The sequence below is a fragment of the Cicer arietinum genome, chromosome 6 (genome assembly GCF_000331145.2).
Source record: "Cicer arietinum cultivar CDC Frontier isolate Library 1 chromosome 6, Cicar.CDCFrontier_v2.0, whole genome shotgun sequence".
Lineage (NCBI taxonomy): Eukaryota > Viridiplantae > Streptophyta > Magnoliopsida > Fabales > Fabaceae > Cicer > Cicer arietinum.
The window spans coordinates 5,039,916-5,052,792 of record NC_021165.2 but is presented as its reverse complement, the minus strand read 5'-3'; the positions used below and the strand labels follow the sequence as shown (position 1 = coordinate 5,052,792).

Genomic DNA, 12,877 nt, shown 5'->3' with positions numbered 1-12,877 from the left:
TACACATACCCACATCTATAACCATGGTTCCTTTCTCCTTTGACTTCATAACTCTGCAACAGTTTCTCCTTGGAGCCTGCCAAATTTATACACCAAAACAAACCCAAATCAAATTAATTCAGTGCCACCAAACCAGTAAAGTTTCCAAGTTAAAGGTGCATAATATTAACTTCATTAAGAGACTATGACAGTAACTTACTCTATCCCATAGATGCGGATCCGGCTTCTTATATACCTCTACTCTGTTAAGAGAAGAAGGATCGGCCATCTTCCACCGACATTCTGGGTGAGGAACACGATGCCTTTCATATTCAGTCAGTGTCTGTTGCATTGTATCATTGTACTCCGCCTTCGAAAAGTAAAAGACAAAAGGCTTCTGGCATGGATTTCGGCTAACCGGACGTGTATTGAATGCATATGCAGTGTAATCTGCTCTTCTGTACCAATTCAAGAATGTTCTTGAAGGCATTTCCATCTCTCGGGGTGAAAATACCCCACGGAATATCTGAACAGTGAAACCCCATGAAACAGAAACGGTCCAGTGCTTTGATTTGTCGTAGCAGATGGATTGCTGCATGAGCCCTGCTGAGTCAAGCTTCATTGGTATAGTAAGCCGTTGTAGGGCTTCTACTCGAGTCACATTGGGGAAGATTGGCTCAACCACATCAAGGTGGTGCAGTGACACTAACGGAGTCACCGGATGAGACGCAAGAAGACCAAACAGATTGCCATACACATCATACTGTTTCAATAAACCAGGGACTGTAAGTGTTAAACTAAGTTAACATAATAGAATGCATGACTAATTGACTATACTGCATTCCTTGTCTATTATTAGCATTACAATACTGCTTTATTCAACAAAATGAAGTACAATAATGTTGTGTGTGGTGAAAATCTTTAATACTATATTTACAAAAAATTTAAATGAAATTCAACAACAACCAAGTCTTATCCCACTATGTAGGATCGGCTACATGGATCAAACGACGCCATAACATTCTATCATAACATTCATTTTCTCTTTTTAAAATAAATGGAATCATCTAATTACTACTAATAATAAATATATATTTTAACTTTTAATTACTAAACATGTGTCCTTGGTCACCTAGAAAAGGTCAAGGAGATTTTATAGCAAATATCTCTGTTCTTTAAAAGTGAGGGGAAAAGGTAAAAGCCATTATCACTTTGCTTAATTGCCTCAACAACTTCTGCCAAAAAAAAAAAATAATCCCTCAACAACTTTGAATTTTTGGGACCAGGCAACTATCATTTAGAGTCATAACCTTCCACTCCACATGTAGCTCTTGCAAATTTGCAATCATAAAGTCAAATTTAAACACCAAAACGGCATAAGCATCTAGTTTTTGGATTTGGATTGCATGCCGTTAGCAATTCTATGGATCTACGTTATCAGCACCTCAATGGCTGTTGGATTGAGATCAAATGTCCACATTTCAATGCAGATTTTGATTTTATAGAAACTGAAAATACCCAACTTAAAATCTAGACCATTCAATTTCAATCTCAATCTAACAGCAACCGACGTGCTAACTACGTGGATTACTGGGTACAAACAATCCAAAATCCCAAGTTTTCGGCCCCACATGCTAAACTAGATGATCTAAACATGCTTTTATTATTTGTATGTCCTGAAAATGCTGTTAATAATTTCTAAAATTATATCGGAGCCCTTTAATTTTCAAACCCATACTTGTGTTCTCAATTTTATTAATTCTTTCACTGTAGTGATACCAACCAGTTGTGGTAAGTGCATACCATTTCTCTGAATAAATATTTCCGCAGTCTCAAAATATAAACAAAAGTGACTGAAAGAAAGCGATAAATCTAGTTATAATTACTGGTAGTAGTAGTTCAATCAAAATATGTGACGTAAAAAACCCGCAAGCCAAAGGAGAAATTAAATTCCACTGACCATAAATTAAATGTGGAAGTTCGGATCCCGCCAAGAATACAAAAACCAGAAAAAATTTAATGCAAACGATGCCAATAATACACCACCGACACACCAACAAAAAAAAAATCTTCAGAACCAAAATAAATCAACAGTGTTTAAATATAGCAATTCGTTATTAGAGGCAAAAAAACTATACTCAGTTATTACTCTTCTCATTCATTCATTGAGTCCAACAGTCCAATCAAAAAACATCTTACACTGTAATTATTATTATTATTAGAAAAAAACAGTTAAAAAATCCAAAAAAATTGTAAAACAAAAGGCAATTTCATTTTTCGTCCTTCACCCACCGAACCATAAAAAAAGGCAAAAGGGGCCACAAAATTAACAGAGACAGTGTACTACCACGTTTCATGATAAGACAATGACAGCACCAACAAAAAAAAATTAAACACAGTGATTAAAAACAATGAATACAAAAAACAGAACGAGTTAACGACTCACCTGATGAAACCCTGTTTCTTTAGTGAGTGGAACACCGAGTTCAGCCATACAAGCATGCATTCTATCATCTGAACCGTACAATCCAGGATACCGTTGAATACAACGATCTTGCATTTTGTGAAGCGCTTTTGCCAAAGGATAGCTTATAGCAAACCCACCACCGCCATAAGCCATTCCGTAAGAGAAGAAAATGTTCTGCAAGTGACTCTCCGATAAACTTCCGATGTAATAAAATTGATTATGATCGTATTTTCTCAAAATCCTTATAAGATTCTCTGTTACGAAAACGGTGTCGTCGTCTCCCATTACGAACCACCGTACATCTTTCATCCCTAGACGGAGTGTTTCCGATACGATCCGCGATATTCGGATCGCGGACCGGTGACCTTGTTTGTTTTTATACGCGAATTTCGATGTGTCGCCGGAGATTCTCACCGGTGGGAGACTCTCGTTTTTCTCTGTTTTTACTTTGTTGTCTAACCACACTACGCCACGCATTTCGGTAGCGTTGTACCATAGTTTAATGTAGTTTTTTCTCTGTTCCCAAAGTTTCGCCGACGCGGCGATTCCGAAAACCACGTGGCGGAGGTTTGTTTTCTCTGCGGCGGCGGTGGTTGTTGTTGCGGTGGTTGCATTGATGAGTGAGAGAGTTGATTTTGAAGCAAGAGAGAGAGTGTCGGTGGAGAATGTAAATGGTGTATCTTTACAAGCGCGTGAAGTTGAGACGAGTTTGAGCGAGTAAACGACGTAGGTAATGGAAACGAAGAGGATGAGTAAGACGAGAAGCTTGTGGGAGGTGCGAGATTGTGTTGTTGCTAATACACCTCCGTTAGAAATGGGGGTGCCAGATGTAGGATTCTTCGTATTTTCCCAAATTAATTTTTCTGAATCTTTCATTTTTTTTTAGTGTTAATACTTAATGGAACTATTTGGATGTTTGAGATGTAATGTAAATCGCGGGGCTTAAAAAGCCCCTAATTTAGTTTGAAAGAATCAGATCTTGCAGTATAATAGAATTATAATAGTTAATAAATAAACGATGTTAGAGTTGGAGTATATGAATGAATGTAGGAAATAAAAAAAGTAAAGGGAGGTTTGATTTGGGGGAGGCGTGTGTGGTTAAAGAAAATAAAAGAAGGGAAGGGTTTTGCAAAGAGGTAGAAGAGAATGCAAATGCAATTGGAAAGCCGAAGACATTACTAGTTGAGTTCACACCCACTCGCTCTCACTCTCACAGTATACAACTGGAATATTTTTTGGGGCTGAATTGGGATCACTCATATGATGGAAAGAGATGAAACCCTCATAGCGATGGAGGTGGGCCAATGTTATCATTCCGGTCGTTGTGTATGTTTAGTTAGTATTTATTTACAGGTAAACTTTCAATTTAATAAATTTTAAATATTTTGATGGGAATATTTATTACGATTTCTGTGATATTCCCCTATTTTTCATCATATCATCTAAGGAAAACAATTTATTGACTGAAAATAAAAATAAAATAAATTGTGTTTTTAATTTTATATCTTTTGGTATAATATCAGCCTGATTAGCTCATGTCATTAAAAATAATTTCCAAAAAATAATCTAAAAATATTTTTGGTTGGACGTAAGATTAAAAATCTTTTTTTTTTTACAGAAAGACTTATTTCGGTTGACTCTGTCATTCAAAAATTTTCTAATTAGGTTATGCATTCAATGCAACATTTTATATTTATTTGTGATAAAATGGACAAGAGGTGCATAAACTTTTTGTGGGGTCAATATGATAATGCTTAAAGAATTCATCATTTGAGCTAGGATGAACTTTGCTCCCCAAATTGAAAGGTGGGTTTAGGACTAAGAAAAAGAGACATGAAAAAAGTTAGTATGGTTAAGTCTAATGGGGACCTTTGTAACATACCTATTGCCTTATGGATCTATGTGATTTGCAACAAATATAAATGTGGTTCTGCTATTATGTTTGAGATTCAGAATTTTAAGTTCGAAATTTTGACGTGTGTTATGTGATTTTTGGGATGTGTAAATTAATAATGTGAGGGTGGAGGATTGGAAATGGAATGTTTACTAGTTTTTGGGTTGACTCTAGGATTCATATGTGGGATTCGACTCATAGATGAGACTACCTTTCATGAATCACGTGCCTATACCAAAGCGGACAAGAGCATGCGACACTCTGTTAGTGTTGACAGTGGTTTGGAATGCAATGTGTGAACAATTTGTTACCAGATAATATCTTGAATCGTATTTGCATTATATGTTTGCCTTAAATTTGGAGTAGTGAGAAAATTTGTTGATTTGGGCTAGGGAACATGTTGAGAATTTATCTACTAGACCATCTTATGATGCTATGAAATGGTCTAGTCGTGAGGACTAGATTAATAACTTTAATCATGCTTGGAAATGGAAGTGGCTTGAGAAGCTTAAGTGCTTCTTGTGGGAATTAACTCGGGGATGTTTGTAAACCAATGAGTAGCAAGTTCGTCGTTATATAAGTCAAGATGCAAACTGTATATTGTGTTATGTCTCTAGCGAGAATTTGATTCTCGTTTTTTTAGAGATTATGGATGTGCCTATGATTTTGCTTTTTTAGCCATGTTGGCAGATAGAAGCATTATCGTGTTTCCTTTAGACTTTAAGTCTTGTTATTTTTTCTAAGGGGTTTGGCCCCTCATACTCATCAAGAAACTAATTTTATTACAGTTTTTAAATTTGAACCAGATCAATGGTCAATCGATTGATTCATATTTTAACACAAGTTGAGCTGTACAAATTAAAGCAAAAAATTATTAAGACTTTTTGGGTTGGGTTGGTCCGTTGGTCTTCATACAACAATTTATAAGTTTGTACACTTTTATTTATTTACAAAAAATGAATATTGAACTTCATTTCAATCACAAGTTAATTGGTTAATAGGAAAAAGGTTTATTTTGTTTTTCTAAGTATATCTACTATAAAAATTTAAAATTTTTTAACAAGAAATTAATTAAATATACATTTTTAAAATTTTGACACTTAAAAATTTTATATTTAATTTATTTTTTATTAAAAATTTCTAAATTTTATGTGAAAGACCCTTAAAATTTTATGAAAGTAGTTTTGTTCTTTGAGTTTGAAGTGTTACCAAGATTCATATAAACTTTCGATACCAACATGATTTATATGTGTTTTTTTTTTTTACCGAATGAATTATATGTAGCTGATGACAATATTTGGTGGGTACATGGTTGATAGGGTGCAACATGGTGGTCAATGACTCGATACATTGTTGGAAATTAACAAGTCCCCCATATTGATGGGAACAAGCCATACTAAATATATGTTCAATTTTACGGTGATAATTCTATGTCATTTTGTAGGTTATTTTACTTTTGCAAAACAGTTGATGTTGAGTGTGATTTTGTCAATTCTTCCTAAAGCCAAACATGTATTAAGGTGCTTAGTAAATTAGTTATTCAGATGAAGTATTATAATTAATTAGTATATACTAACTAACTAATTATAGTATAATTAATTAGTTAACTAATTTATCTAATAGTGATTATAAATATTGGAGAGTTAAAGCTCATTATTTAGAACACTAAACATGGTTCTTTAGGTAGTGGGAGACTAATCATTTCGCTAAATTGAAGAGAAAATATATATATATACACTTTAATTCATTCACTATCAATTTCAATATTTCTTTTAAATATTTATTTTTCTCTTAATTGGATTCGATGATGCTTCTCAACTTAGAAGAATGATATAGATATAGGTAGAAATATATCTTGGATTTGATCTGCCCTCTCTTCGGAATTGGTCTTGAGGATATGAACATGTTCCTGTTGCCAATTTCTGAAGCTTGAACAATATGGACAGTGTTATTCATTTTGCTATATTATACCTTTAGCTGCAATAATTAATGTGTCTAAAAATTTAGGATGAATGAGAAGAGCGCGTGGTGTTTGATTTAAATAGATCCCTAAATTATTCTAAACTGAAGGCAGATTTCAGAGTAATAATTAATTAAAAAGTAATTATTTGATAATTAAATAATCAATAGATTAAATGTTTAATTGTCGCATAAGAATTTGATATTCAATTTTTATATTTGATGCATTTGTTTGTATTTGATGTACGAACTCTTATACTATAGGTATATATACACGTGATGGTGATGATTTTGCAGGAAGGGAACCAACTCAATCAAATAAAGATGCAGCAGCGGTAAATCCCTTCATTTTATTTTACCTCTTTAGACACAAACGTAGCATAATATAAATAAATATCTTCTTTATGAATGATGCATATCGAATTTACTCTTGTGTCATAGTTTGTCTGTTCATAAGTTCAGCGTTTGGTAAGATTGACCCAATTGTAGAGTTTGTGGATATACTAGTATCTGGTAACTACTAGGCTGCCTCTTCACATGTGCATGTCCAAAATCAAATCATTCAAAGTTTCAACTTTTAAATTACAGAGGCTTATATCAAATAAATATAACAATTCAACCATTTAAGACATTAATTTGACATTTTATCCCCTAAAATCGAGCTTATAATTAATTGCTCTTTTAATTGTTTATTAGTATCTATTTGTCAGCATACACCGTAATAGTCTTTTGTAATGGTCTTTCTCATACCTTTTTAAAATATTTTGTTACCTGTTCATTTTGGTGTTATATAGTACTAATCCACAAACCAGAAAAATGGCTCACCATATAACCCCTTTTAAGTGAATGGAGGCTTACACAAGCACGTGAGAATTTTACTAGACAGTTGACAAAGTCCATTTCCTCATTCATATGACTCAGAATTTTGTTGGCGAGCTTAAGCCCAAAACTACTTCAATAGGAGTAACATACATGAAAAGAATAAGCCCAAAGATGTAGTCTAATGGTTGGATTGAGGTGCTATAAAAGAGCTCACGAGTTCAATTCTATTGATAAATTTTTCTGCTACTAACTAATCATTAACTACTAATATATGTTTATAAAAAAAATAAAATGAAGAAAATGAAGTTGTTTAAGTGGCCACATAAGCAACTTTGTCCAAAATTTGTAGGTTGTGATTTTTGTGTTCTTCAATGGGTTGAAGATGAGGATGGAAGACTATGAAGATGTTTAGAGTTCATATCATTTGAGGTTTATTTTGTCTTGAATAAAAAAATAATTAAAAGTATTAACTCATCAAATGTCACATAAGCACACTAAATGTCACATAAGCATTTTTAATGAAAACTTCGTTGAAAGGTAAATAATGCAAACTCTTTGAAACTTAAAGTAATGTAGTGGAGATAAGAAAGTAAATGTCTTGGTCATCAATATTTTATGCGTCTTGTGAGTTAACAAAGAAAAAAGTGTTTGAGGGAGAGTTGTTACGCTTTCTATCCCAAAATTGGTGTTCAACTTGATGTATGGTAAGTGATTTTAATTAAATTAGAAATGAGCGAGATAAAAAAAAATGCATATATGTATTTTAAAAAAGACGAAATGAAAATTTTTATCCAGTTTATTATGAAGACTCAGACTATAAATTTTTCCTCTAACATGGAGAAAATCTACTTGGTATAGGTCTAACGGTTCGACTATGAGTCCTCAAAATAAATAATATATAACACTTTGAATAGTCTCATGGTGTTTTAATTTATAAACAATTTAGATTTTTTAAAGACTTATTTTTTCCTATAAGTTTAAATTGAGTTTTATTTTATGAAATACATGTTTTCTGAATTTGAGTTTTCAGAGTAGAACTAGATAAGAAAAAAAAAATATTTATTTGCTAATAGTTGTTAGCGGTAAAACAAATATCTTATTTCTTTTACGGGGTAGGAGTAGGAGTTCGAAATGAGGGGGGTATATGAAGACTTTTCTTACTTATAAATTTATAATAAAGATTGATATTAAAATCAATTTTGAACATTCTTGGCCCAAAGATGGAAAGAATAACAAAAACTAAAAAGATTGATTTTAGAGTATTTTATCATGCACCCACACACTTAGAGCTGTCAAACAAGCCTCTAACTCCAAGGCTCATTTTAAAAAATTTCTTGCTAAGTTTAATATATTAGGTCGCCTATTAAAATAGTTTTTTTTTAAACTTCCGACCCATTATTTCATTGGATTTAAGGAAGGGGGCTCATGGGCTTATATACTCCCAATATTTTTTTAATTATGTTTTTTCTTAAAAAAATTTCAAAATTTATTTATCTTGAAAAAAATTAAAAGTTAATTTTTTTTTTTAAAAAAATTAAATCATTTTTTTTCTCAAAAGAATTTGTGAGAAAAATAAAATAAAAAAATCAATTTTTTTTTGTCGAATTAAAATAATTGTCAAAATTTTTAAAAAAAAATTGAATTTTTTTTAAAAAGTGGGCCTATATAGGCTATAAAATTTTAGGGGCTTTCTTTTTTGATGTATTTTTAATTGTGAAATTTTTTGGCCCCTCCAACATGTGGATTAGGGCCAATATTTAGTGGGCTTGTCAAATTGATAGCTCTACCCATATTTAAATATGTCACTCTATCAATCAACGTAAAAAATACAACGTTGTATTTCTATAAAATCTTCAAAAAGAAATTACCACTCATTTTTTCACCTCATTTTTTTAAACTTTATTGAAGGAGTGAAAAGTTTAGGTGTGGGGTTGCATGGTAGAATGCTATAGATTTTGAGTTTTTGACTCAACATAAAAAGGGAGTAGAAAAAACCCAAAGTAATTCAAGTTCAAAATGAAAATGCCCCCAACAATAAAACATATTAACCAATGAATAAAAAGGAATATTCTTTTCTCATATTCATCTACAATTTTCTTAAAAAAAAAAATAGAACATAAGAATATCACATAATTATCCTGACATCTGAACTTCGTTGATATCTTCAGTTAATATATATCATTTATAATATTTTAAAATATTATTAAAATAAAATATAATTAAAAAAATACAATTTTTGCGGGATTTATCAAAACAATAAAACAATCATAAAAGATATAAATTATTGTCTATTAAAAACTTTATCAAGAAAATCCACAAAGATAAAATTATGGTAAAAAAGAATGCAATAAACATCCACATTAATCAATCAATTTAGAGAAAAAAATATTCACCAATGAGTGTTAATATTAATGTGATTCTTGAAACTATCTCAAAGCAATTTGAAAGTAGAAAAATAATTAGATTTGTTAGTTGAAAATGTAACATGTACAATTTGAAAGTAGGAAAAATTTTATTTTTTTACACATTGAATTTGTATTTTTTAAAAAGAAATACACCTTTTTTCATTTGAATGTGTACTTCCAAATGAAATTGTGGTATTTTTAGAAACACAAGAAATTAAAATAGCTCTTGAAAAAAAAAACGGATGAGGTGAATAATAAGTCATATTCTTTTTTCTAAGAACATGTCACATTAAGATAAATGGATCTACGCTCTCTTCGACCCGTGATTCTTAATATGTTTTTTTTTACTCAATCATGTATTCATTAGTTTGATTAAGATATTTTGACTTTCTTTTATGGTGAATATTGTATAGTCATCGAAAACTTCTCAAGTGAAAATCTCCTTGAACCTAATTTCATAATTTGCCATCAGCAACCGATAACTTCTTAATCCAAGCCGTTTGTCTCTTCATATTTTTTAGAATATTTAACTAGTCTTTTTGATGTGTATAAATTTCATTTACCAAATTTAGTCTTTAGTTGGATTATCTATTTGCATGTCTTAGTTACCAATCTCAATCAACAGAAATAAATTGGGATTGAGGAGATATTTCCATGTCTTATTAATATCTTTTTTGCAAAAGTTATTTCATTAAATAGAGTTTGAAACATGCACTCACTGCTACAAGAAATTTAATTTTTAATGATGGTCCAAAAATCATAGGTAAAAATCGAAAAATCAGATATATTCTCAAATAGTTTATACCAACATCGAACGGTATTCTTTTGGCATAGTTCATAATTACCAAATACCTATGAATTTCAGTTGTCAGTATAGATTATAATGATAAATTTTTTCCATCGGTTTAAATTATAGATTTTACTTATGGGTATTTTATCATTTGTATACCACTTAATCACCATTTATACCTACAGTTTTATTTCCATCGCTTTATATTACATTGACACGTCATTTATGTTCACACATATTTTAACTGTAAATTATTTATTATTTAAATTATTTTTTTTATATCAATAAAAATTATATAATAATTTAACATTTTATTTTATATAATTATTGAAATTTAAATACATAATAAAATAAAATATATTTAAAAATCAATTAAAATAAAAGTCTCTCATTATTATATATATTAAAAATTAACATAAAAGTTTTACATGCATATTATATTAAACAATAACTAAACCATATTCATCTTAGTATACTTTACTAATAGTAAACATGATTGCTTTGCTAACATAAAAGAGACATGTAAAATAATGCATAACAATCTAAAAAAAAAAATTTATATCCTCTAAATTGTCAAGATTTCATCTTAACAACAAATTAACTTTTAATATTTACTTACAAACAATAAAAAAACAAATAAATAAATACAGAATTCAGCATGAGGAAATATTAATGATTTTAATACTATTTTCATTATTATTCTTCGGATCGCTAGTTCTTAAATAAAAGTCTAAGTATCAAAAGACACTAAAATTATGTGATCAAAAGTTAAGGCTAAAAAAACTTAAAACCTCAAAAGAAATCTGAAATTGGTTTTCTTATATAATAACTAATTTTCTTACCTACAAGAGAAATTGGTTTTTCATTTTTTGTTTGAACCACCTGCACCTATAGACGTTAGCAAGATACTACATGTTCATCTTTTGAAATTTGATTCAAATTAGTTAATTAGCACCTATAGTTTGTAGGCTTTATGATTCCACTAACATGAGAAGGATATGTCACTATTTCTTTGGATTTGGAATCATTTGAAGACAATTTAAGAACCTCTTAAAAAAAATAGCATAGGAATGAATAATTAGATACAATTCAATGAATAGGAAATAAACATAGTGTGCAGTAGTAAATTACCTCTAGCACATTCACAAATAAATCAATTAATATAGACAATGCTTTGCTTCCAGCATATGAAAACGCAAATGCAAACTCGACGCAACTAATATGTAATAAGAAACACTTCCATCAATTGTTGTCACATAATGAAAGTATTGTGAACGGAGATAGATGCTATTGTCATAGCCAAGAAAAAAAAGATTAACTTAGTTTGGACGCAAGAAAAAGTTTACTCGCTAAAGGAAGTTATCGTAGCTAAGGAATGTGAATTAGGGATTTAGGCACTTTAAAAAACAATTGAGAAATTGACTCATTGACAAATTCTTTTGTTTTCAAATTTTTAACTACTTTATTGTCTAAATTAATTCAAACAATATGATGTCTATATCCTCGGTTATCAGTCCGTCGCTATAATAATTAGTTTCAAATTTAAATACCTCAAATTTTAGGACATCTATATCAATAGTAAATGAACACTTTTTACAAAAAAAATAGTAAATAAATATTTTGATAATTTAATAAAAGTTAGACAATTTTGTCTCTACAATTTATAAAATGATAATTTACTCTAAAATTAATTAGGAATATGGGTCAATTTAATCTCTCCACCCAAATATTCTAGAAAAATGCATCAAAACCAATAATATATATTACTCTAATGGTGTAAACGTTTATGAATATATTAAATTCCTTATATAAGAAAAGAAAAAAGAAAAAAATGACATAGGAGAATTATAAGTGAAAAATTAAATTAAAATAAAATAATCAAAAGTACAGTTTTATCTATTTTGTAGGCACCCTTGATATTAAATTTTTTTTTTATAGCAAATATGATTATTTAAAAAAAATGAAAATGAAAATGAAAATGACGGGGTTTTTATCTTATCTTCCATTGTTAATAACTAGAATGCAATGGAAATTCGACATAAATTTTGCGAAGAATAAGAAAAGGAAGTTTGGCCCGTGAAGAGTATCGATAATAGCATGATGGGAGTGAGTACGTGTCTTGTTTCCGTGATGAGAAATATTCACGGGTTATGTCACATTGAGACGTTCAAACAAAGTTCCGTGACCATTGTGGACCCATTCAAACACTCCTATTGCCCACCCATTACCCATAACCACTTTCTCCACACTACTAAATACATTTTTTTTTAAATATGTTTCTTAAATTCAACAAAAAGTAGCATATATTTAAACTTCAATCATAGTTTTACATTATATTTCTTTTGAATTCACTTGCTAAAATTGAATTTGGTGTAACAAGCAATTCTATGCAAATTATATAAAAAATATTAGACGCCAATCAGTGCACAATATAGCATAGTCTATTGTCCATACCACTTTATCAACTAGAGCTTAAAATAGAACCGATAGTGATCCACACAAAAATTCAAAGGTACATGAGTGAAATTTGTCCTTGCATGTAAGTGGGGGATTAGGGAAAG

At 30.3% G+C, this 12,877-nt stretch overlaps 1 protein-coding gene across 1 annotated transcript in view; it reads right to left on the bottom strand.

The window, feature by feature from the left end:
• LOC101490078 (uncharacterized) overlaps positions 1–3,682 on the bottom strand; it is a 4,560-nt gene extending 878 nt beyond the window's left edge. Inside the window, exons 1-3 of the mRNA XM_027335895.2 lie at positions 2,426–3,682; positions 200–742; positions 3–76 (exon numbers count right to left, since the gene is read on the bottom strand). Coding sequence (XP_027191696.1) covers positions 3–76; positions 200–742; positions 2,426–3,322 — 1,514 coding nt within the window. The 5' untranslated portion in view covers positions 3,323–3,682. The remainder of the gene's footprint in view (positions 1–2; positions 77–199; positions 743–2,425) is intronic.
• Between the last annotated feature and the right edge of the window lie 9,195 nt (positions 3,683–12,877).